Consider the following 25,123-nt stretch of genomic DNA (forward strand, 5'->3'; position numbering starts at 1 on the left):
ACCCAAAAAGAACAATTTTACTCTCATCAGTCCACAAAATGTTCCTCCATTTCTCTTTAGGCCAGTTGATGTGTTCTTTGGCAAATTGTAACCTCTTCTGCACATGCCTTTTTTTTAACAGAGGGACTTTGCGGGGGATTCTTGAAAATAGATTAGCTTCACACAGACGTCTTCTAACTGTCACAGTACTTACAGGTAACTCCAGACTGTCTTTGATCATCCTGGAGGTGATCATTGGCTGAGCCTTTGCCATTCTGGTTATTCTTCTATCCATTTTGATGGTTGTCTTCCATTTTCTTCCACGTCTCTCTGGTTTTGCTCTCCATTTTAAGGCATTGGAGATCATTTTAGCTGAACAGCCTATCATTTTTTGCACCTCTTTATAGGTTTTCCCCTCTCTAATCAACTTTTTAATCAAAGTACGCTGTTCTTCTGAACAATGTCTTGAACGACCCATTTTCCTCAGCTTTCAAATGCATGTTCAACAAGTGTTGGCTTCATCCTTAAATAGGGGCCGCCTGATTCACACCTGTTTCTTCACAAAATTGATGACCTCGGTGATTGAATGCCACACTGCTATTTTTTTGAACACACCCCTTTCAACTAATTCAACTAATTGCCCAATTGCACAGCCTTAAGAGCGTGCATATCATGAATGCTGGGTCTCATTTGTTTTCTGAGAATCTACTGAACCTACTGGTAACTTGTTTGCCACGTAGCAATAAAAAATATACGAAAAACCTTGATTATTCTGGTTAGTCACATTGTACTGCTATTATTTTGAACAATACTGTATATATATATATATATATATATATATATATATATATATATATATATATATATATTAGTGATGGGAAGTTCGGATCATTTTACCGACTCGGACTTTTGAGTCTCGTTCAGCAAAATGAACGAATCTTTTTTCGAGTCATTTTGTTCATTTCGTTCATTTTAGCAAAATGTTATTAAAATATTAAGTGCTACCTCCCCAACACATCTAGTACTTACGCAAACGTTGATCACACTACAAACAATACAAAACTAAAATGCTATGAGATAAAGAAAAAAATACTCATTCTTTACCTGGGTCTTCAGTCTGTGATTAGCTCACCTCACCTCTTATCTGACAAGAAGTCTTCGGGTTTAAGTCATTCCTTAGTCACGTGACAGCCCCATACGCAAAACTAACGCGGTCTTGAGCCGGAAAGAGAATTGATTAGTTCATCTCATGAGTCTATCGGGTCGAGTTTGACTCGTTCCTTAATCACGTGACAGCCCCATACGCTATTTCTGACATTTCTGTCACTGTGTTTTTGTTACTGTTTGTTGAGGATCTGTGGTTTGTTATTATTTTATAAATAAATAAAACCCTGTTATAAATACATTTTTGATTAATTTGTCTTCTTGACTGTCTATCAGTAAATAAACACTAGGCTATATAATAATATAATAATCCAAGCTTACAATAAAATTATTTATAGACTAGTTTGTTCATTTTTACTCCAATTTTGAGTTTGCTGGTATAATAATTGCTTTTCCTAGGCAGACTTGACATATTGGTGTAATATATGTATAAGAAGATTGCTCAAAAAAGGACATAATGACATACATTAAAAGCAAATAACATTTTGAATTTGAATTATTAATGTTAAAGACATTAAGGTTATGATAACTTCAGCTTTAACAGTTTTAACCCAGCTCAGAGTGAGGAGTTTCAGATCCTGGTGCACTGTCAGTGCAGGGGCCATGTTTTGGGAAGACTTTGACGAGAGGGTAGCAAGTTTGAGGCCTTCTGCTACCTTTTCTAAGACCTCAGATGCTATGATGGCCAACCTTGCAGAGCCACTCTTACCCCGCACATCAGACCCTCTGGCCTGGTGGAGGAGATGTTCACCAGTTTACACAAGCCTTTCTGAAGTCACAAAGACAAGACTTTGCATTGTGGCCACATCCGTGCCATCTGATTTTTTTTTTTTTCTAAAACTGGGCTGATTATCTCAGATAGAAGAACTCACAGACTCAGCCCATCCAAGGTCAGGGAGCTTGTTGTTTTTTAAATAATGTAAACATGCCTTAAAGCAAGTCCTAAAAATATAGCCACAGTGTGTTATTTATTTTAAAGCTTATTTATTTTTATTTATTTAGAAAAAGACTAGCTTGTTGTGCAATATTTTTGTTGTTGTGATTTTAAAAGGTAATTTGTTATTGTTATAAGGCTCCGTAGCTTTAGTATCTCTTAATTTTCATTTATTTTTTATTCAAATGGTTTAAAATTATTTTGGGAATAGCTTGTTGTGCAATAATTAGTTTTTCTTTTATTTATATTGTACTTTTAAAGTTCATTTGTTAAGGTTATTAGACCATGTGGCTTTATTATCTTTTAATTTTAATTTCATTTTTAATTATTTACATTTTTATTATTTTAATTTATTTTGGAATAGTTGTCCTCTTTGTTACAAAGCTTTTCTATAATAAACAATAAACAACTATTCAAAAGTATGTACAGTGTTTTTAATGTTTATAAAGTGTCATATGTCACAAAAGTATGGTTTACACAGACAATCTGATTTAATAACTGCACAACTAAACCAAAACAAACAAACAGACAGAAAAAAAGATCAACATTTTAAGCATAACCAACTCTTTATTTCCACATTCAGTGTTATGGAAAAGTACCACCATGACAGAAATTAAAAACAACAATTTGAAACCAGAAATGCATCACGTTACTGTAAGAGTAAATAATACTAATAATAAATAAGTACTACGCGCCCATTTTGTAAGGAAAGTTGTAAATGAACTAATTACTCTAGCCAATGTTGTCACATCACAGTACAAAAGAACGAAAAACCCGAAGAACCGAAAGATGAACTATTCAATTCTCTGCATTCTTTTACTGTCAGTGTCTATTGGTTTTAGCGTATGGGTCTGTCACGTGATTAAGGGACGACTCGACCCGAAGACTCATGAGATGAACTAATCAATTCTCTTTCCGGCTCATATTGCGTTGGGTTTAACGTATTGGGCTGTCACGTGATTGAGGAACGAGTCAAAAACCAGATAGACTCGAACTATGAACTAATCAATTCTCTTTCCGGCTCAGACTGCATTGGGTAAGCGTATGGGGCTGTCACGTGATTGAGGAACGAGTCAAAAACCCGATAGACCCGAACTATGAACTAATCAATTCTCTTTCCGGCTCAAGACTGCATTGACGGACAGGTGAATTACTACGACTAGAACAGAACCTATAGAATAATGCGCATGCGCGACTGAACGAATCACTCCCCGAGACGACTCGTTCTTCCCGAGTCACATTAAAGATTCGTTCAAAAAAAACGAATCGTTCAAGAACGACACATCACTAATATATATATATATATATATATATATATATATATAGAGAGAGAGAGAGAGAGAGAGAGAGAGTGAGAGAGATAGATAGATAGATTTAACTTGATTTTCAATACTATTAAATTGACTTTAAAATCTTTTTAAAAAAAGAGTTTTTAAGTTGACACGAGTGCAAATATCACCGTGCATGTGCAATAGCCTAAATAAACTTGTACCTTGTATAGTATCCAAAGACCTTGATTGCATGTTACCATGAAACTAACAATATAATTACATTTTTGTTGTTGTTGAAATGAACAATTTCTATATAAAATGGGACAGCTACCTTTATATCAAACATTTTTAAGTCTTCCACACATGAGCAACGTGGAGGCAGCTTCTGCGCCAGAGTGCACAAATTGAATGGGCATGCACAATTTTTAAGGGGAGAAGAGGCTTTTTTGTTTCTTAAAGTAATTTTCAGATGCAATGAAAAAAAAAAAAAAAACGGGATAAACAAAACCACACAACTTTTAAATAAAATAATTGTATATATATTTGTACTACTGTTTGTTCAGAATTAATGAAAATAAACCGATCATAGTAGATTTTCTTTATTGATTTTTTTCTTGTTGTACCGAAATCGAACTGTGACCCCCAAACCGAGGTACGTACTGAACTGTGACATCTGTGTACCGTTCCACCCCAAGTTTCACTTCCATTTTAACAGTTTAAAAGTTGGAAGTTTTTTTTTTCTTTTTTTTTACTGTCCTATTGATAACCACTATTGGTCGGCACAGCAATGGTTGTTGTAGGAGTACGTGATAAAACATTATACATTTGACAACCGGTAGAGATTTCAGTCTGTGATTACATTGCACGATGATATTTTAGCACTGCATCATCAATAAAATGAAGCATTTGCAAGCATTTGAATCTTTAAACATTCAAGTGATTTTAAACCGCTTAAGTGCAACAAGATGCAAAATTTGGTAACACATTTTGGTAATCGCACATAGTCTGAATAGAGTTATTTTTTCTTGCTTATTGCAAACAAAAGTCAAATTCACACAGAATGCAGTATTTATGTAAGCATTGCCAGCCATGTCAGACAGAGAAACAATCACTTACTGCACTTGAATTAATCACTTTTGAATTCATTGTTATTGAACTGAAGTTAATCTGAATCACTGAATCTGAATTGAGGTGCGTAATGCCACTACTGTCTTCTGTAGAGCTGCTAAACAGCTGAAATAAAATTAGTTCCATAATTGATTTAATAATTTGACATTGATATTTAAGCTGCTGTTAAATAATCTATTTTGTGCTGATATCCTAATTAGGGTTATCCAATTATTTGGGAAATGTGACCAACTAACCATATTGTTATATAGTTTTTATTGTTATTATGAAATCTGATCTAAGATAATCTGATATAAGATTTTGGTTATATCATTGACCTCTAAGATGCTGTATTTTTCTATTTCATGGATTAGATAATAATCGTAATTGAGAGATTTTACTGGTTTCCTTATCACGATAACTGTATCTTCAGTAAAAATGTCTATATTGTGCTCTATATTGATATATATTGACATGTATTGTGATATTAGATTCAGGTCCAGTCATCCACCTCTAAACTGCTCTACATTTCTCTGTTTCGTCTTTCCATTATCAGTTCCAGAAAAGCCTCGTCTCATGGTGAGTCCAACGAATATGGGCACAGCTTTACTGCAGTGGCACCCACCCACCAACACTTACGGCCCACTGCAAGGCTACCGACTGCGGTTCGGCCGCAAGGACATTGAGCCTCTGACCGTAATCGAGTTCTCCGAGCGCGAGAACCACTACACCACCAAAGAGATCCACAAGGGGGCGTCCTACATCTTCCGCCTCTCTGCCCGCAACCGGGTGGGATTCGGAGAGGAGACGGTGAAGGAGATCACCACACCTGAGGACACTCCTGCCGGTTACCCACAAGGCATCATAGCCCAAAGTAGTACGACCACCACCATTCAGGTCAGCTGGCAGCCTGTGGCGCTATCCGAGCGCAATGGAGCCGTCATCAAATATGCCCTTCAGTACAAAGACATCAACAGCCCTCGTAGCCCCTCAGAACTGTTCATTACAGCACCCGAGTCCACCGTCACGCTGGACGGCCTTAAAGCAGACAACACATACGATATTAAAATGTGTGCCTTCACCAGTAAGGGCCCCGGCCCTTACAGTCCTAGCGTCCAATTCAGAACACAACCCATCAACCAAGGTAGGAGGCTCGCAACACCCTCTCTGCCCCCGTTTGCCTTCTCCTACAACCTTAAGTCAACTGTGAGAAAGAGCTTGGTTTTCAGAAGCAATGTGAATCTGAAATGCTCCTAGCATAGCTAGTTCAAATCAGTTAGCGTCGTGCGGAGTCTATGGTAAGCTGCAGGTAAGGTTGAAGCTCTGGGCTAGTCCTCATGAGGTAGCAGGCGAAGTGCTTGGCAGGTAAGGCTGATGTTGACTAGCTGCCTTCCTAAAAGGTGGTGAAACCAAGCACTGCAGATCTGTTTCTCTAATCCATCTGCCCCAACTTTTTTTTAGCAGTGTTTGCAAAAAATTTTCACGTGAGAGCTGCCATGAAGACTTCGGTGCTGCTGACGTGGGAGATTCCCGAAAACTACAACCCCGCACAGACGTTTACGGTGAGAGACCTGCGTGAGGTTTTGTGAGCCACAAAGCATCTACATAGCAAGCTTCCCTTTGTCAAAAAGAAGTGTGCTTAAATTGTATTGATGGTGCACTTGTAAGTGTACTTAAAAGCTTAAAAAATGCATCTAATATTAATTAAACTTAAGTGACTTAAAGTGACTTTTTTTTAAGTTATCTTCTAAATAATGTCAAATTAAAACTTTTTTAAAATATATTTTGGTTTTGGCTGTACATTCAGCCATACTCTTTCCATATTTCAAAGATAATATAAGTAATTATGAAATGCCATCTAAATATGTACTTAAGTGGGTCAAAAACACTAATGTTTTACTGTGTATTTAATACATATTTAAACTATAATATGTTTTCATTTAATTGCAAGTAAAATGCAGTTAAGTGTCTGAAATCATTTGATGCAGTTCACACTTAAGTATATTATTAAGTATATAGCTCTAACAACAGCATGATGGATACATGCAATTATGATTTAAAATTTGGCAAATTAATGCATCTTCATAATGCTGTCTAACTTTTGAAGCATCCCTTAAAATGCTGCCTACACAGGCTACTCCCTAGGTTTTGGGTCACTAGCTCCAGCTAACACATTAAAACTGGTTAAAGTCTGCTGTGACGGTGCTTCCTCGTAGATCCTGTATGATAACGGACAGAGCGTGGAGGTGGATGGGAAGCTGACGCAGAAGCTCATCACCAATCTTCAGCCGGAGACGCAGTACTCGTTCCTGCTCACCAACCGTGGGAACAGCGCCGGAGGACTGCAGCACCGCGTCTCCACCATGACAGCTCCTGACATACTGCGCACCAAACCCTACCTGATCGGCAAGACCAGCTCAGACGGCATGGTCACGGTCGAGCTGCCCACTGTTCAGACGGCTGAGAAAGTCAAGTGAGCACCAGTTCTGCTTTGTGTTCGGCTTTAATGAGAGCAGCACCAATGGCTTTATGAGAAGATCCTTCACCTCCATCCAACTCATGTCTGTCTCAACATTACATCATTTAATCGGTTCCCATGTGTTGGACTGCATTTACCAATTATTCTACTTAGTTTTATGCTTTAGCTTAGTTTAATAAGAGTGGAGGTCTCATGGCACTTTTCCACTACACATTACCAGCTCGCCTCGACTCGACTCACCTTGGTTTGGTTTTCCACTGTGTAAAAGTTGTACCTGTACCTGCTTCGATAGCTTTTTTCTGGTGAGGTTCTGAGTGAGCTGAGGCAATACTAAAATGTGACGTGAAAACACGGCAGACTGCTGATTGGTCAGAGAGAATCGTCACTATTCACTGCACGCTCCAGACGGAGTATCCTGAATAACCCCACCATCGTTCTGCTGCCCTCAGCCTCTCCAGAAACAACATTTGTCTTACTGCTGTGAGAAACAGCCACATCCCGAGGATCAGAAGCAGCATACACTCGATTTCCACCATTGTCCTGTGTGTGTGGGTAGTGGGTGAGTGGAAAACAGAACAAAAAGTGAGCCGAGCCGAAACGAGTTGAGCTGGGACTGGTAATGGAAAAGTGTCATTAGTGTCAGGGTCCACAGTATGGTTTTGGTACAGAAACCTCAATGTCAGTTCAGTGCATCTCAGTGAACAAAAACTGATCGCTAATTCACATTGCATCTACATATATTAAGATTCTGTGCATTCTTGTTCGTTTGACTTGGAATTTAAGTCCAAATGATCAGGATATAGTGTCACTTTATAATGGGAAGGATTCAAGTCTTAATGTATTTTCAGGGTCTCTATGTATTTATACTGAGCATATAGAGCATTTCAGCATTGATTGTCTGTTTTAATGAGGCATGTTTATTTTAAAACATGCACATTTTTGCCTCATACAAAAAATAAATATAATAGTAATAATAATAATAATTATTATTATTATTATTATTTCCCTCACTTTCAAGGTTGGGAATCTCTGGTAGCAGATAAGAAGCTGACATCAAACTTAAAATCAAATCTAAGAAACAAGATTGGGCAAACCACTGATAGATATGTGTACCTTGTTCTGTGCATTACAGGGTTATTTTAGTGTCACTGATAGACTATCATGCTTTATGTGATGATGTTATATTCACTTATTTCAGTCAACGTTTATTTTAAAGTAATTAATTTTAGTTGAAAGTGAAAAGTGAAAGTGAAAGTTTGAGTTAACAATAACCCTGGAGCATTAAAGATCAGTTTTTGTTTTCTTTTGTTTTCATTTAATTTGTTTTCTTAAAGTTTACACTTTATTGTGCAATAGTCTACATGTTTACTGACTCTCAGAGTAGACAGTTAGCTTAGGTTTAGGGTTAGTGGAATAAGTTGACACATACTTGCAAAGATTCTTATGTTCGTGTACAGTGTGTTCTATGTTGTGCTCCCATCAAAATAAAGTGCAGAAAGTATATTAATACGCTAATGAATGTTAGTTGGCATGTAGTTGCAAAGTTACTTACTGTTAGTAGAATGATTAAAGTGGACTATCAAAATAAAGTGTTAGCTAAAATAAAAGGGTCAATCAGCCTCTGACCAAGCAAAACGGATCGAGTCGATGCTAGTGACTAGCAAACATTTGTGCCAGATTCAAGACCGTGCTGGTTGAGAAGTACTGCTGCGATTGTTAATATCATAGCTGTGTTGGACTATGGGAATACTAGAAGAGCTCTCTGTTATTATGAGAGGAAAGTTCACCTGAAAATGACAAAGAAAGAGTTGTTCAGACCACATTTGAATTAATTCTATGAAAAAAGAGTAACTAACGGTCTTAAAGATATCTCTTTTGTGTCTTTTGGGAGAAAGTAAGTCATAGAAGAGGATGAGAGTAAGAGCTGAATGTTGTCATCAGAGACCCTCGTTAGTGTGTGTGAAGCGCGAGACTGAACCCAGCAGTGTGAAACTACACTAAAGCGCGGTGAGGTTGACAGGTTATTGATGTGTTTACTGAGGGTCGCTCTCTTTCGTCAAACATGTGCTTAATCCAGTGTCATCCCGAGTGGATTGGAAAGTCCAGATTGATTGGAGCTAATCTTGATGGATGTCAGCACAACCTTATAGTCTCTGTCTGGCTCTCTCTGTAGGGGTTACTACATCGTGGTGGTGCCGCTGAAGAAACAGCGGCCCGGGAAGTTCATCAGACTCTGGGAGAGTCCAGACGAGATGAATCTGGAGGAGGTAAGAGATGCCCGATCTGTTTAGACTCATTGCATCATACATTAGTCCTTACTGATCAGGCAGCAGTCCCTGTGAGGACATGATTCCCAACGCAGCTACGAGCAGTTGTTCAAGAAGAAAGCAGCAAGTCCCAGTCATATGCAAATTCGCTCCTGCCCGCTAATGGAAACTGGAACAAAAGCCTCTCTTTTCTAAAGGGCGAGAGATAGAGGAAGTTTGCATTATCGCTCGTATTATTTTTATCCAGAGTAAATATTTGAGAGGCTTTTCTGTGGCGAGTGTTTTCCTCTGAATTGTGCCAGATGGGCTGCTAAACGCCAGCCGCTGCTCAGGAAGGGGCGGCACCACGCAGAGTTCTGCACCCTGATTGGCCGATGGCTGGACACGCCCCTCCCCCGCCAGCTGGCCCGAGGCACTTCTGCAAACCTGGTTACTGATAGTTCAGTGTGTGTGGGTCATGAAGAAAACACACCGTCAGCACTGCGATCTACATCAGACCAAACGCCACAATGACATTTACTGCACCAGTGTTTTAAGAATAAAATAAAATAATATATATATATATATATAGTGTTTTTCCTCCAGCGTACACACACAAATACACACTCAATTTATTTTGCTGTCAAAATTTGAAGTCGACTGTTGAAAGGGGCTCAAGGGCAGAAGGACTGATGCAGTTTTGATGCAGGCTTGAACAGGATTGATAGAAAGCTTTATCAGAGCGCCGGCTCACTGCAAACGGCTGCTGAACACACACACACATGCACACACACACGCACGCACGCACACACCTACACACACAGACACAGACAGACACGCACACACACACACACACACACACATACACACACACACGCACACACACACGCACACACATACACGTCTATGTTACTAAGAGGGGACTATCACTCTACACTGACCAAGAGGGGACCAGTGTTTCTGGTCATTTTTAAGAAACAAAAATTACATACAAAATTTTCATTTGAGGTCTTTTTTCATAATATAACTGAAAAAATGCATTTTAAATTTTTTTTTAAAACATGCCAAGTGGGGACCTGAGTGACGTCTACCTATCCAACAGAGGACCTCCATAGACTGCAATGCAACTGTGTGTGCGAACATTAGGGCAATTGTACCAAGTGTTTCTTTACAATCTAACTGTATTTAAATGCAACTCTAAACTTTGAAACATTCACACTATATCACCATTGAAGAAATATTCTGATAGAAATCCAAAATGTTTAATAAATTTGTATGACGTGCAGATATTTTCTGGGCTTGACACTAATACAAATACACTTCTTAATATATGAATGCAATCACACAGATATATATATGTTTCAGTCAAACCAAAAAATATTAAGACAAAACAAACTATAGTTAATTTGAGGATAGCAAAAATAAAGTAAAATGAAGAGCTCTTTAAGGTAACAATTGCATGTCAATACTTCTGACAGTAAAGAGTGCATGTGTTAGATAAAATGAGTTTGGTCCCCAGTTAGATGGTGACGTGTGATGCCTGTTAGACTGAATCACCTCTTCTTACATCACAGACACATTAACATTATATGTTAAGTTAAGAAACAATATTATATGTTAACTTTAGAAACAACATTATATGTTAACTTAAGAAACAATATTATATGTTAACTTAAGAAACAACATTATATGTTAAGTTAAGAAACAATATTATATGTTAGCTTGCTGCATTGAAAATTTTCAACTGAGTTCAGTAAAATATCTTTTAACCAGGCTACTTTAGCTGTTTAACACTGACATTTTTCAGAGGCTCCATTTTTAGGGTATTATCAGCATTGCCATTATATTCAGAAATAAATAAATAAATAAATGTAATTTGTTAAATGTAAAGGCAACCAAACAGATCACGTCATGCTTCACCATCTAACTGGGGACCGGTTTGATCTTGGAGGCTAATATTTCTTTTTTTTTTTTTTTTTTTTTTAAAGATAGATAGATAGATGGATAGATGGATGGATGGATGGATAGATAGATAGATAGAACAGATAGATGGAATAGTGCTAATGTTGATCTGAACACTTAGGTCCCCTGTTAAATGGTAAACTGCGACCTCTCTTTGGTTGCTTTGACATTTCTTGAAGATTTCATGTTGACTGAAAATATTCACTTGGCTAAATTTCTAAATCAATGTTACAATCAACATATATTGTAACATTATATTATCATCCTTACCATAGCATTCAGAGATGGTGAGAATGTGAATTATTACAGCCAATCAGGCGTCACACTTCACCATCTAACAGGGGACCAGTGTGCTTTAGTCTAGTGAAATCACCACATGCACAGATCTGTTGCTGTGTATGTTTAGTATGTACAGTTTAGCCTGTGTGGAATTGTTTTTATTATTTGACTTTTTTCTGTTCAACACAAACAAAAATGATGCTCACTGGCCGATAAGAAACATCAAAGGAGGATTCGTTGTAGAGTGTCTGACAAAATTAATGTTTTGTAATCTATAATGTATGTTCAGAGCACAGCCGAGTGATCCCGCAATCATTAAATCGAAATATGTACGCGTATTTAAAAGGGATTTTAATACCCCGCATTTTGAGAGTGACTCCCTGATGCTCGCAAGTTAGGCTTCATAACATATCTAGACTGTTATTAGTATGTAGGCTATAACAGGTTTTGTAGTTGTCTACAGATCTGTCTTGCTTGAAAAATTTCTCTATTTGCACTTTGAATACATAGAAAGCACTTATTGTTTCTACGTAATATGACTATTATGTTATTTGCTATGTGTTTATTTGTATGTTCAGTTTGTGAAAAGGATTTCACTTTCAATCAGTCGATTTCAACATCACATCGGTGATGACTGACACATTGTGATCCCACTTCTAGAAGCTCATAATTCATGTACGGTTCCAATGTCTAAAGAGACTCAGATAAAATCATGCAGGAGAGAATCCAGGCAGTTGAACAAAACCTTTTACAGAGCTTGAGTGTTGTTGTTTTTACTGCATATGATAATTCATACTCAGAAAGTAGAACTGAAATTATATTGATTACAAGATGATTTTTCCAGTCAAACATTTTTAGACAAGAAGTTGGTCATTAAGATTCCTTTTTTTTTATCTGTAAAAATCTTGTTTTGTGGCTTGAGTTAAGTGTTGGCATTAATGCTAATCAAACAATAAAAGGCGAGAAGAAAATAATTACATTAATTTCTCAAGTAAAGCATTATTAGTTTGTTTAATTTACATCAACAAAACAAATTTATGGGCTAAAAAGAGCAGAAAGAGCTCTTTAAGGTAACAATCGCATGTCAATACTTCTGACAGTAAAGAGTGCATGTGTTAGATAAAATGAGTTTGGTCCCCAGTTAGATGGTGACGTGTGACGCCTGTTAGACTGAATCACCTCTTCTTACATCACAGACACATTGTAAACATTATATGTTAAGTTAAGAAACAATATTATATGTTAACTTAAGAAACAAAATTATATGTTAAGTTAAGAAACAACATTATATGTTAAGTTAAGAAACAATATTATATGTTAAGTTAAGAAACAATATTATATGTTAACTTAAGAAACAAAATTATATGTTAAGTTAAGAAACAACATTATATGTTAATTTAAGAAACAACATTATATGTTAAGTTAAGAAACAATATTATATGTTAGCTTGCTGCATTGAAAATTTTCAGTTGAGTTCAGTAAAATATCTTTTAACCAGGCTACTTTAGCTGTTTAACACTGACATTTTTCAGAGGCTCCATTTTTAGGGTATTATCAGCATTGCCATTATATTCAGAAATAAATAAATAAATAAATGTAATTTGTTAAATGTAAAGGCAACCAAACAGATCACGTCATGCTTCACCATCTAACTGGGGACCGGTTTGATCTTGGAGGCCAATTGGGATTTTTTTTTTTTTAATAGATAGATAGATAGATAGATAGATAGATAGATAGATAGATAGATAGATAGATAGATAGATAGATAGATAGATAGATAGATAGATAGATAGAACAGATAGATGGAATAGTGCTAATGTTGATCTGAACACTGTGAAGTGTAAAGTTTCACTTTACAATAAGTCAGGTCAAGTCAATTTCTATTTATAGAGCACAACATTAACACAACCATCATTGATCCAATGTGCTTTACAAGAAAAGGTTACTTTAAAAGCAACAGAGATCAAAAATTTAAATAAAAAATATGTATATATACACATTTTAAAAAATTAAAAACATACATCAAAAGAACCGTACACCGCATCACTCAAATGCAAGGGTGTAAAAATGAGTCTTTAAGTTTGATTTAAAAACACTGAGCGATGGACAGGACACATTTACTAACAAAGAGCAATACATTTGTTTAAATATTTAAGCTTTGTTAACATTAAAAAAAATACAACTGTTTATTTTTTGTTAATGTTAGCTAAACTACATTAAATAATATTTATTAATACATTATTAAAATCAAACATTGTATTTGTTAATGATGAAAGTAATGTTTACTAACATTAATAAACAATTTAAAAGTGATTTTCATGTTAACTAGTGTTAACCAATGACATCTTATGGGAAAGTGGTACTATTTTATGAAATATAGTAAAGACCATACCAATGCGGTTTGTTTTTTCTTCACTTTGATCAGTAATCTCTATTGTGTTGTAGTGCTATCTGCTCTGTTCACGCTCTCTCTCTCTCCCCCACAAACATCACACCTCTCACAGGATCAACACCTAACCAGTGAGTCTGGGATCAGGAAGACTGGTTTAATGCTTTTAAACTACTAATCAAGGCTGCATTTACCTGATCAGAAATATTGTAAAATGAATTTAAAATTGTGAAATATGTCAGCATCATTACTCCACTCTTCAGTGTCACATGATCTTCAGAAATCATTTGAATTAGCAGAATTGATGTTCTTTTATGATCAATTATTATTGGTTCTCAATCATTAATAATGATTCTTATATTATCAGTGTTGAAAGCATATTTTCCTGCTTCATAGTTTTGTGGAAACTGTGATATATAGTACTTTTTAGGATATTCAATGAAAATAAAGGTCAAAATTACAGCATTTATTTAAAATAAACTGAATAGACCTATATCGAGATATCTATAGATATCTTGCCTATATATATATATATATATATATATATATATATATATATATATATATATATATATATATATATATATATATATATACATATATATATATATATATATATACATATATATATATATATATATACATATATATATATATATATATATATAGAGAGAGAGAGAGAGAGAGAACTGTTACTTTAAACTGTGATAATATTTAACTATTTTATAGTTTTCACTGTACTTTTTATTATTAAATAAATGAAGACTTGGTGAGCATAATATTCTTTTAAAGACATTTAAAAATCGTACTGATCCCAAACCAAACTGATTTAACATTGTTTGTAACAAGTTTGCCAGGTTAATTCCATTATTTTACATTAAAACTCAAAGTAAATTTGATTTACTACAAATAAATAACAATTCATGAAATAACTCTGAAATATGAGCTAAAGTTATTGAAATAGAAATGTACCTTGGTCACAAACACATACACACGCACATAGTTTAATATGCGTCCCAGTTGTTTTCGAGTTCCAATGATTATCAATATTTAATATTTTATCAAGTATGATTATCAGTACATTACAATCTTTATAACAGTGCATCAAAATTAAAATACACTAAATATTCAAGCCACTGATTATCTATAATTTCTGTTTCTGTATTTTTTCACACCGCACACTATGAACTAGTAATAACATTGCACAGTACACTTCTTGAAATTCATAAGCTACTATGCCAAGTATTTAATAAATATTTGCAGTCATACAGTATTGGAGACCGAGTCTTAAATGATAACTTACCTTCCTCTTGACTCTTGACTGAAATATGTCTTTATCTTTCCCAGATGCGATGAATTTCAAAGCTTCCTTTTCAGGACAGACTCTTCTGGGTCTCATTTTCCTGTGAAATATTCAAGATCTTTTTAGGGTACACTGCATTTGCCAAAATGAAAAACAATATTTAGAAACAACCACAAAAAAAAATCTATCAACAAATGAACAAATATATTCAGTAAATAGAGATTAAACAGCACTGACATTTACTAAGAGACTACATGCAAATTTTAACAGTCTGCATGCATTTTTGCATTTTTGGGAGACATTTATTTTTTAAGGCTACCATTTACATGTTATCAGAATCTAAATTCAGAATATATAACTTACCTTTTCAGTCTTGAATGGAAAAAAGAGATGAGAAATGGCCTTAGTAGGCTTTGTTGTATGCGGTCTCTTGTAGGCAATGTAGGAATCTCAAAAAGCAGTTTGTCCTTCAAGGTTTTGGAATTTTATTTCACAAAAAACTAAAAAATTCAATGTAGATTCTGTCAGGAAAACAGAGTATGTATACAACCCAACCCAGATATCTGGAGCGTGATTGGATGAGACTCAGTTAGCCCGGATACTGTTGGTACTTTTTGCTGTGAGAGGGCAGGTGATAATGTGGAGGCATTAGTGTTATTAGCATATAAGAAGAGAGCACAATCAGTTTACCAGACGCTGCTGGGGGAATCGGGGGATGTGGGGATTCTTTAAAACAAGTCACTTTGACTGGGATTGGTTTGCTTTAAGATTATGTAGCTTGAAAAATAATCAGGGAATTTTTTTTTTTTTTTTTACACTCAAGGGCATTTAGTGCTAGAAAGATTATAAAAGTATTAAAAACTATTTGTGTTGTATTCAAAGTCTTCTGAAGTCATACAATACGTTTATGTGAAAAGTTTCAACATTGAGGTATTAATTGCTGAAAATAATTCCACTCCATAAACACCGTCATCATAAAATACAGCTGAATTTGTGTTTGAGATAAAAGACAACAAAACTGTCGTAATAAATGTCCCTGTCCACAGCGTTTGTCTGTTGATGCAAAGGCATCTTAATGAAACCAGTGAAATACCCTGCACATGGAAAAACTGCACTAAATGGACAAACTAAAAAATGACACCAAGGGCTCCTGACCAAGAGTCAAGGATTGAAAAGGGTAAAAGACGGTCCCCAATGAGACTGTGAATTGTGACGCCTGTTTGGTTGCCTTTACATTTATCAATATTTCATATTCTATTTATCTATGAAACAACAATGTTGATAATAACACTAAAACAGCCATTCTTGCCATCAGAAATAGTTAAACTTAAGTAAAAACATAAGACATAGAGTGACTCATCAGGTCGAGATGCAATACATAAGAGAATGGCCAGCATGCTGATGACTGGTCATACAGAAGCTGATCATACAGATGACCGTTCATACAGACCGCATCATACAGACAGTGATCACATCCTGATGTAACCAATCGCTCTCCAGCTGGAGGAAGTGCTGCTTTATAATCACAGAACATTCACTCACTATTAAAATGAATCTGGCTGCTAGAAAGGAGAACATATCCTACAACATGAGTAAGTTCTACATTTTCTAATCACTTATTCTACAAATGTAGCAACTATGTTTAAACATGTTTAACAAAACTGTCTTTCCTTATTTCTTTTAAGAAAAGTCAAGTCAACAGTTCACATTGTTCACTCTAAACAAGAATATCACTTCATCAGAAAGTTCAGTCCTCAAAAAAAGGTATGTTGCTACTCAATATATTTTGAGTATAAAATGTTCTGAATACAAAAATATATACTCCCAAAAATGGAATTGCCACAATCAACAAGAATCATAAATGTCAATCTCAATTCAAGACAAGTAAACCTCTTAGTGTTAGTGTATATTGATTTGAATATCTTTCAGTTTCAGGGACCATCTTTAACGTTTAAACCTGTGAGTTTTGGCTGTCCATGTTAAAGACTGGAAATGTAACAATAAAATAAACATCCTATAAACACATTATTCAGCGATTATGGAACCTCCAAAGATTTGAACCATAATTAATAATTTGCATTGTATATTTTCTATCAGCTGCATGCAGAATCTGGATTGTTGGGACTGCTACATTCGACGTGGTGGAAAGCAAGCAAGGGAAACCATGGGCACCAATCTCAGTGTGTCCTCCCAGGTCCAGTGTTTGGGGTGACCTCCTTCCTTTCTTCCAACAGTGTCTTAAAGAAAGAACTGAACAAATGAAGATTATGCTTTCTTCAATCGACCTGAGGCACCACTGGAGGAAAGGTCAGGAAGTTTGTGAACAATGTGATGACCAAGTTTGTTCTCTGTGTTAATGGAGCATTGTCCATCATCCACACATAGTGTTTGACAAACCTGAGCTATATTTAAATGATCAGGTTCATTTAAGCCCTAAGGGAAATGATATATATATTTTTTTACTGATATTATCCAGTGTTTGAGAGACCACAGAGCATAAACCTGATGCTGGATTGGTGCATGTTATGGGAAAGAAGGTCTCCTGTATTTTTTTTTTTTTTAAGTACCTGTAAAAGTACCCAGCAGTGTGTTCAACAAATGCCTGACTTAATAAAAGTGTTCCCCTGACTTACTACAATGATCTTATTTTATTTATCTAGCGTTTAAAAATAAAATAATATACAATGCCTAAAATATAAAGAACTTTCTTTGCAAAAATGTTGAGTTTCAACCTAAATTTAATAAAAATAAATTAATATCTGGTATAATTAAATACTATTTGTATCATTTCATTTCTAAAATACACTTAAATAGACCTGCTTTCTTTTCTGGGCTTTGCTTGTATGTCCAAATATCTTCTCGCTGTGAGAGGCCAGGTGATAATGTGGAGGCATTAGTGTTATTAGCATATGAAGAGAGGAGACATCAGTTTACCAGACACTGCTGGGGGAACTGGGGGTGTGGGGATTCTTTAAAACAAGTCACTTTGATTCAGATTGATCTGATTTAAGATTATGTAGCTTGACAAATAATCCGATTTTATTTTACTTTTTTATAATGCACTAGCCAGGAAAGACCATCATACACATTGTAGATACTGATATATATATATATATATATATATATATATATATATATATATATATATATATATATATATATATATATATATATATATATATATATATATATATATATATGTGTGTGTATGTATGATTCAATGTTTAGGTCTCCATTTTGTTCACTATTGAACGGTCATTTCTACACAGACTAAACTGAACATGCTAAACTTACACAGCAACAGGTCTGAACCTGAACTGTACTACTAACGTGAAAAGATCATTTAAAGTCTTTTAAATCATTGATGCAACTTACAAAAATTACATTTTCTGAATGAGGAATTGTTTTATTTTTTTGTGTGGCTTAACGTGGGGTTTTGAGTAGACTTTTCTATTTAAATTATTAATTTTAAGTTTACTCTGTGACGTCACGTTGTTGTTCTAATCGACGTTCAGAAGAATCCATTCAACACGGCGGATAATCACAAGCGACTGGAGCAAACTTATGGAACAACTTGTAAGTACATCAAAACAATTGTGAAAATGTCTTATTGAATATCACGATAAAAGGATTGTTTTTATTTTTGGGAAATGCTGTTTTTACAGAGCGCCCAAGTGCTTTTGAATGTGCATTGATCTGGATTCTATTTCAGCATCACTGCTTACAGTATGATGTTAACGTCTAAGAAGGACACTAATCTTAACGTTAGCTGGCATTTCATCACTAAATGATTTGAATGTCACTGGTGTTAACTGTGATGTTCAGGACTGTGTTTCTCAAAAGCATTATGAGCAAGTCGATTGTTGAGACCATTTGGTGTCAAATGTTTCTATGCTCATCTTAGCCAAACAGTGCTTTTTTGGGGAAATGCCCTGATAAACGTGTGTTTGTCTGTTTTTTGGTCTGTTTTTAAACAACTAGCTTCTAAGAGTACTAATCCAAAATTAGGTTTAAGCTTATACACAGACATGAATATTGTAATATATTAAAATTACAAAAGAAATGTACAAACTTGTAGTAAACCTTTACAAATCTTTCTTAAACTGCAGGCTGAGCTGGATGCTGAATATATCAGAGTGAGCCTCAACACTTCAGGTACTGTAACTTCAAGTTGTGTGAAGTGTCCGAACATAACAGGACACAGACTTGGCTTTCTCTTTTCCAATGTCGGTTAAACACTTTATGTTTTTGTGGTTTTCTAGGTTTCACCATATCAGAGACCTGCAGGATTTCACAGACATTCATGACAGTCTAAACGTCTGTTCTTCATGTGAGGGCAAATCACAAACACTAACTGCCTCTATTACCGTTTTTTTATAATTATAGTTTTTTTTTTTTACATGATGTCAACATGAAAGGAGCCCTTCATGCTTTCCCAGTGTACATGTGTGAGAATAAATGTTCTTTAGGACATGAAATGTAAGAATTAAGTGCCATAATAGATCTGAAATAAGAGTGGTAGAACTATGATGTTAGAGCTGTGCGTTGCATTGAGAGTTTTTCAATTTATGAATAAAATAATGCCTGTGGTAAACATAACTTGACGATGCTTCTATTTATTTTCTACAGTGTAAACTGCACACACTCACAGCCTAAAACTTTCTTATTTAAATTAAAATTAAATTAAAAATTTAATTTATGCATTTAGCAGACACTTTTATCCAAAGCGACTTACAGTGCATTCAGGCTATCAATTTTTACATATCATGTGTTCCCGGGGAATCAAACCCCCAAACTTGCGCTTGCTTGCATATTTATATTATTTTTTGCTTATTTAGCTATTTATTAAAAACATCGTTTTTCAAAAATGAACATAACTGCTTCAATATTTGTGTCTGATGTTGTCTACACTGGATGCGACACGATCCCCATCAGTGAAATGATGCTCGTTCTGTTTATGATCAAATTTACTGACACTACGTTCAGATGATGTGACACTGTAGTGTGATGTCATCAAGTCTAGACACACTTTCAGCTCAGCGGGGCACGGCACAACTCTCACGTTCAGTGTAGACATGGTTAGACAGTGTCTGCTCTATTACAAATAATTTATATTTAAATCAATCAATAAATAACCTAAACCTGTGGCATTACAAGATGGAAAATATAGCCTAGAAAATATATTTCCACTTGCTCTGTCCTCCGTCCATGACACTGTTTCACTGCGGAGCTGCAGTTTAATCTGAACAGCTCTGAACGCTGAGTGGATGGTTAGATGAATGATGGGCTAGTATAAAAAACAATAAGGTCTTTCCAGCTTTAAGGTAATGCTGCCTTTTTTTAATATACATATATATATATATATATATATTAAAAAAGGCAGCATTACCTTAAAGCTGGAAAGACCTTATATATATATTTATATGTATATATAAAATCTTGTCTCAGTTTTAAATTTGACTGTTAAATTATAAAGAATGACATTTTAACTGCTTTGGAACTACTTCTATGTCATCTGAATATTGATTTTAAGTAGGGGGAAAATCAATTAAAATTGTAAATCAGATTTTTTTATGAAAAAAATAGTTTTTTGTTTGTTTGTTTTTTAGGCCATATCGCCCAGCTCTAGAACGATCCCATGGTGAAATACTCTTCTGGGTTCTGATGTTAAAGTTCCCCCCACTCTGTTGACATTACATATTAATGTCTACTTTAGTCTCTGACGATAAGACATCACTGACACAAGCCCCTCTCCTGCTGATTGTGTTATCATGGACAATGAAATGTCCTGCAACACTGCAGCTGTGATGAGATGATCTTCCAGTGTTTCACATTCAGAAATACACCGATCGTGCGGTTTAAAAAAGGCTGAATATTTTTTTTAGTTTTTGATTCTTTTTTTAGTTAGTATTTGTAATTTATAAAGTACCAAAATAATTGCTAAATGAAAAACATTATGTATGATAAGCAGTTTTAAGTAAACTGCACTTAAACATTAAGCAAAAAAAAAAAAAAAAAAGCTTTTTAGCTTGACTTGACTAAATTAATTCATGTAATTATTATAATGTATAAGTAAATAAAAAAATTAGAGTTGCTTAATTATTCTTTTTTTTTTTTTTTTTTAGATAATTGGTGTCCACAAAAAAATTGAGTATTTAGAACTTATGGGTTTTTAGAGTGTAGAAGTGATGTGACTAAACTAAAGCACACTGGTCCCCTGTTAGATGGTCAAGTGTGATGCTGGTTGACCTTACCTTTAGCATTCTCTCTATCTGTGCATGCAACGCCAATGTTGATCATAACACTAAAATACCCGTTCAACAAACACTGTAAAAAGATTTTAGGGTAAAAAAATAAAACCATATTAATACTACTAGTGAACAATTCAAAAGTAATTTAAGCAATTTTTAGTAATATAAGTAATATACTAATATACATTGTAGTCAAAATTGTGTATAAAGACAGATAATATGTGTAACTCATTTGTCATTATTACATTCAGAAATAAGGTAAAAAATCTCTTAATAGAATTAAACTTAGTAGGCTTCTCATGGCAAAATCAGCCAAATAGACGTCACATTTCACCATCTAACTGGGGACCAAACTCATTCTAACAGAATCTCTTGTGTGTCTATTTCCACACTGCTTAAACAGTACAAGTGTTCTCAACCAGTCACATACTGACAGAAAACACTGTTTCTCCACATGCAGGTGCTCCATGGCTTTGAATGAGAAACCTTTAGCATCAATATGCAGAATCTATGGGCAAATGTTATTTCCTGATTAAATAATATATTGGCGTACACATACTCATGGACATTTAGTGCAAGAAAGATTATAAAAGTATTAAAAATACTTTTCTGTGAAAAGTTTCAACATTGAGGTATTAATTGCTGAAAATAATTCCACTCCATAAACACCGTCATCATAAAATACAGCTGAATTGAGTTTGAGATAAAAGACATGTAAACTGACGTAATAAATGTCCCTGTCCACAGCGTTTGTCTGTTGATGCAAAGGTATCTCAATGAAACCAGTGAAATACCCTGCACATGGAAAAACTGCACTAAATGGACTAACTAAACATTTAGGCCAAGGGTTAACTGTAAACTGACATTAAGAACTTTTACTTACAAACTGTTGTTAAAATTAAATTTAAGATTTTAAGATGGAATGTAAGATTTTTTTCAAGCATTTTTTACAACATCTGCTGAATAGTTAGTAAAATATGCTACTCATGTCAAACACAATTGTTTTTGACAGAAAAAAGTTGTTTCATTAAACTCGAAATAATGTAAAATTTGCATATTAAACGAATAAAAACTATAAACACCGTAGTCCACGATAAACCCTTTAAATTTAACAGTATTCGTCAGTAATAAAATTGTTGAGTTTTGAGCTCCAGAATCTTTAAAGTGCGTTTGTTATTAGAGAAAGGGCAAATCAGCCAGACATGTATCGCACATCACCATCTAACTGGGGACCAAACTCATTTTATCTGACAAATGCACTCTTTACTATTAAACGTACTGACCTGCAATTGTTACCTTAAAGAGCTCTATCTGCTGGTTTTACCCATACAATGTCAAAAGATTTGTTGGTGAAATCTGAAGTGTAAATTTGGTTCAATGATGTTCAATAATTTTTTTCACTTGAACAAAATCAGTTCATTTCAATGTTTCCATGTTTAGGTCTCCATTTTGTTCACTACTGCATGGTCATTTCTACACAGACTAAACTGTACATACTAAACGTACACAGCAACAGATCTGTGCATGTAGTGGTGATTTCACTAGACTAAAGCACACTGGTCCCCTGTTAGATGGTGAAGTGTGACGCCTGATCAGCTGACCTTACATTTAACAATAATTCACATTCTCACCATCTCTGAATGCTATGGCAAGGATGATAATATAATGTTACAATATATGTTGATTGTAACATTGATTTAGAAATTTAGCCAAGTGAATATTTTCAGTCAACATGAAATCTTCAAGAAATGTCAAAGCAACCAAAGAGATGTCGCAGTTTACCATTTAACAGGGGACCTAAGTGTTCAGATCAACATTAGCACTATTCCATCTATCTGTTCTATCTATCTATCCATCCATCCATCCATCCATCCATCCATCCATCCATCCATCCATCTATCTATCTATCTATCTATCTATCTATCTATCTATCTATCTATCTATCTATCTATCTATCTATCTATCTATCTATCTATCTATCTATCTATCTATCTATCTATCTATCTATCTATCCATCCATCCATCCATCCATCCATCTATCTATCTGTCTGATCAAATTATCATCACTGATAGGACCTTCTCAGGAATGGGTTTTGATTGCATTCATACGTTGAGAAGTGTATTGGGGTTAAAGCCAAGAAAATGTCAAATAAATGTAAAAATAATGATAATAATTATATATATATATATATATATATATATATATATATATATATATATATATATATATATATATATATATATATATATATATAGTTAATTATAAGAGGCATTACCTCTGCCCTTGAACTGTTGACAGCTGGCTGACTCTAATTATATTACTACTTTTTATTACTATTATTATTATTATTTGAAAAATAAAGAAACTAAGTACTAACAAACTAACTATAATGACACTTCTCAATGTGTCAGTATTATAAGTACATATACGCATATTGTGTATGTATACAGTAAAAACTACATTTATTCAGACACCTTGAACATTTCACACATTATCACAGTTTATTTGCTATAGTTTAGATAATGGTAATAAAAGATGACAAGAACTCAGATTTAACCTGTCAGAACAAATTCATCTTGATAATATCAGATAGCACTTAAGCAAAAAATCGTCAGGTCTATTGGCAGAATAATTTTTATCAAATTTACTGGTAGTCTACTTTATGAGGAATTTTTGGTTATAATATGTCAGTTTTTCAAAATTATTTATTGATTGTTGCATTAAAAAAAAAAAAAAAAAAGCACACTGGTCCCCTGTTAGATGGTGAAGTGTGACGCCTGATCGGCTGACCTTACATTTAACAATATTTAATATTGTCAATATCTGTGCATGCAATGGCAATGTTGATGATAACAATAAAATACCAGTTCTTGACATTCAACATACACTGTTAAAACATTTTGGGGTAAAAAATATAAAAATAAACTTTTTTTAGCATTAGAGTGAAATAATAATGCTAATAATTCAGACACTATTTTGCCTCACTGTAATGTGGTCCTCCTGGATGTTCGAGAATATGAATGTTTTAAGAGTTTAGAAGAGTTTAGGAGTTTAAAAGACTGGTTTGTGTTCAATCTCCTCTCAGAGCCTCAGAGTCTCTCTGGAACAGCAGGCATTCAGACAATAGAGGAGTGTGAACGACGTGTGTGAATTTGCCCTTACAGTTCCTGCCCCGGCCTACAGGGGCGCTGCTGAAAATGAGTTTAAACACACACACACGTCCAGGTCCCCACTTGGTCAAAATTAAAAAAACTTCACCAGGGGCTTTTTCAGTTGATTTTAGCATGATTTAAGGCATGTCTAACAGGGGACCTGAAAAATGTCCCCTCTTAGCTCAGAGGTCCCCTGTTGGTGAGTGTGTAACGACACCATGGTCCCCTGTTGGATAGGTAGACAAGTACACACAGACACACACACACGCACACACACGAACACACACGCACGCATGCACACACCTACACACACAGACACAGACACACACACACACACACACACACACACACACACACGCACGCACGCACACACCTACACACACAGACACACACACACACACACACACACACACACACGCACGCACGCACACACCTACACACACAGACACAGACACACACACACAACAAAATGTTAGCCAAAATGATTAGGACACTAGTATTTTCAGCTAAAATGGTTTTAAGTCAGTTATTTCTATCTTTTGCTGTAGTGTGTCAGTTGGACATATCAGTTTACATTTCCAAGCATTCAATTTGCCATTAATAGTA

General features: G+C 34.9%; 3 protein-coding genes and 1 long non-coding RNA gene across 40 annotated transcripts in view; 2 read left to right on the top strand and 2 right to left on the bottom strand.

Moving 5' to 3' along the window:
• The window catches only part of LOC127962387 (histone H2B), a 966,021-nt gene that overhangs the window by 632,990 nt on the left and 307,908 nt on the right, over positions 1-25,123 (bottom strand). The gene's annotated exons all lie outside the window — the stretch shown is intronic.
• LOC127962369 (histone H3-like) overlaps positions 1-25,123 on the bottom strand; it is a 931,300-nt gene that overhangs the window by 631,542 nt on the left and 274,635 nt on the right. The gene's annotated exons all lie outside the window — the stretch shown is intronic.
• Positions 1-25,123, top strand: part of LOC127962334 (receptor-type tyrosine-protein phosphatase delta-like) — a 398,656-nt gene that overhangs the window by 329,843 nt on the left and 43,690 nt on the right. For 15 of the 36 annotated variants that reach the window (XM_052561877.1, XM_052561880.1, XM_052561892.1 and 12 more), the window contains 4 exons: positions 5,012-5,599; positions 5,917-6,017; positions 6,672-6,928; positions 9,108-9,201. In XM_052561877.1, coding sequence (XP_052417837.1) covers positions 5,012-5,599; positions 5,917-6,017; positions 6,672-6,928; positions 9,108-9,201 — 1,040 coding nt within the window. The remainder of the gene's footprint in view (positions 1-5,011; positions 5,600-5,916; positions 6,018-6,671; positions 6,929-9,107; positions 9,202-25,123) is intronic. The other 21 variants (XM_052561881.1, XM_052561882.1, XM_052561893.1 and 18 more) reach the window with 3 other exon arrangements.
• LOC127962419 (uncharacterized) lies at positions 15,474-17,414 on the top strand. The gene is made up of 3 exons (XR_008154584.1): positions 15,474-16,705; positions 16,799-16,877; positions 17,211-17,414. It is a non-coding gene; the product is annotated as an uncharacterized LOC127962419 (long non-coding RNA).

Source organism: Carassius gibelio, chromosome B7 (genome assembly GCF_023724105.1).
Source record: "Carassius gibelio isolate Cgi1373 ecotype wild population from Czech Republic chromosome B7, carGib1.2-hapl.c, whole genome shotgun sequence".
Classification (NCBI taxonomy): domain Eukaryota; kingdom Metazoa; phylum Chordata; class Actinopteri; order Cypriniformes; family Cyprinidae; genus Carassius; species Carassius gibelio.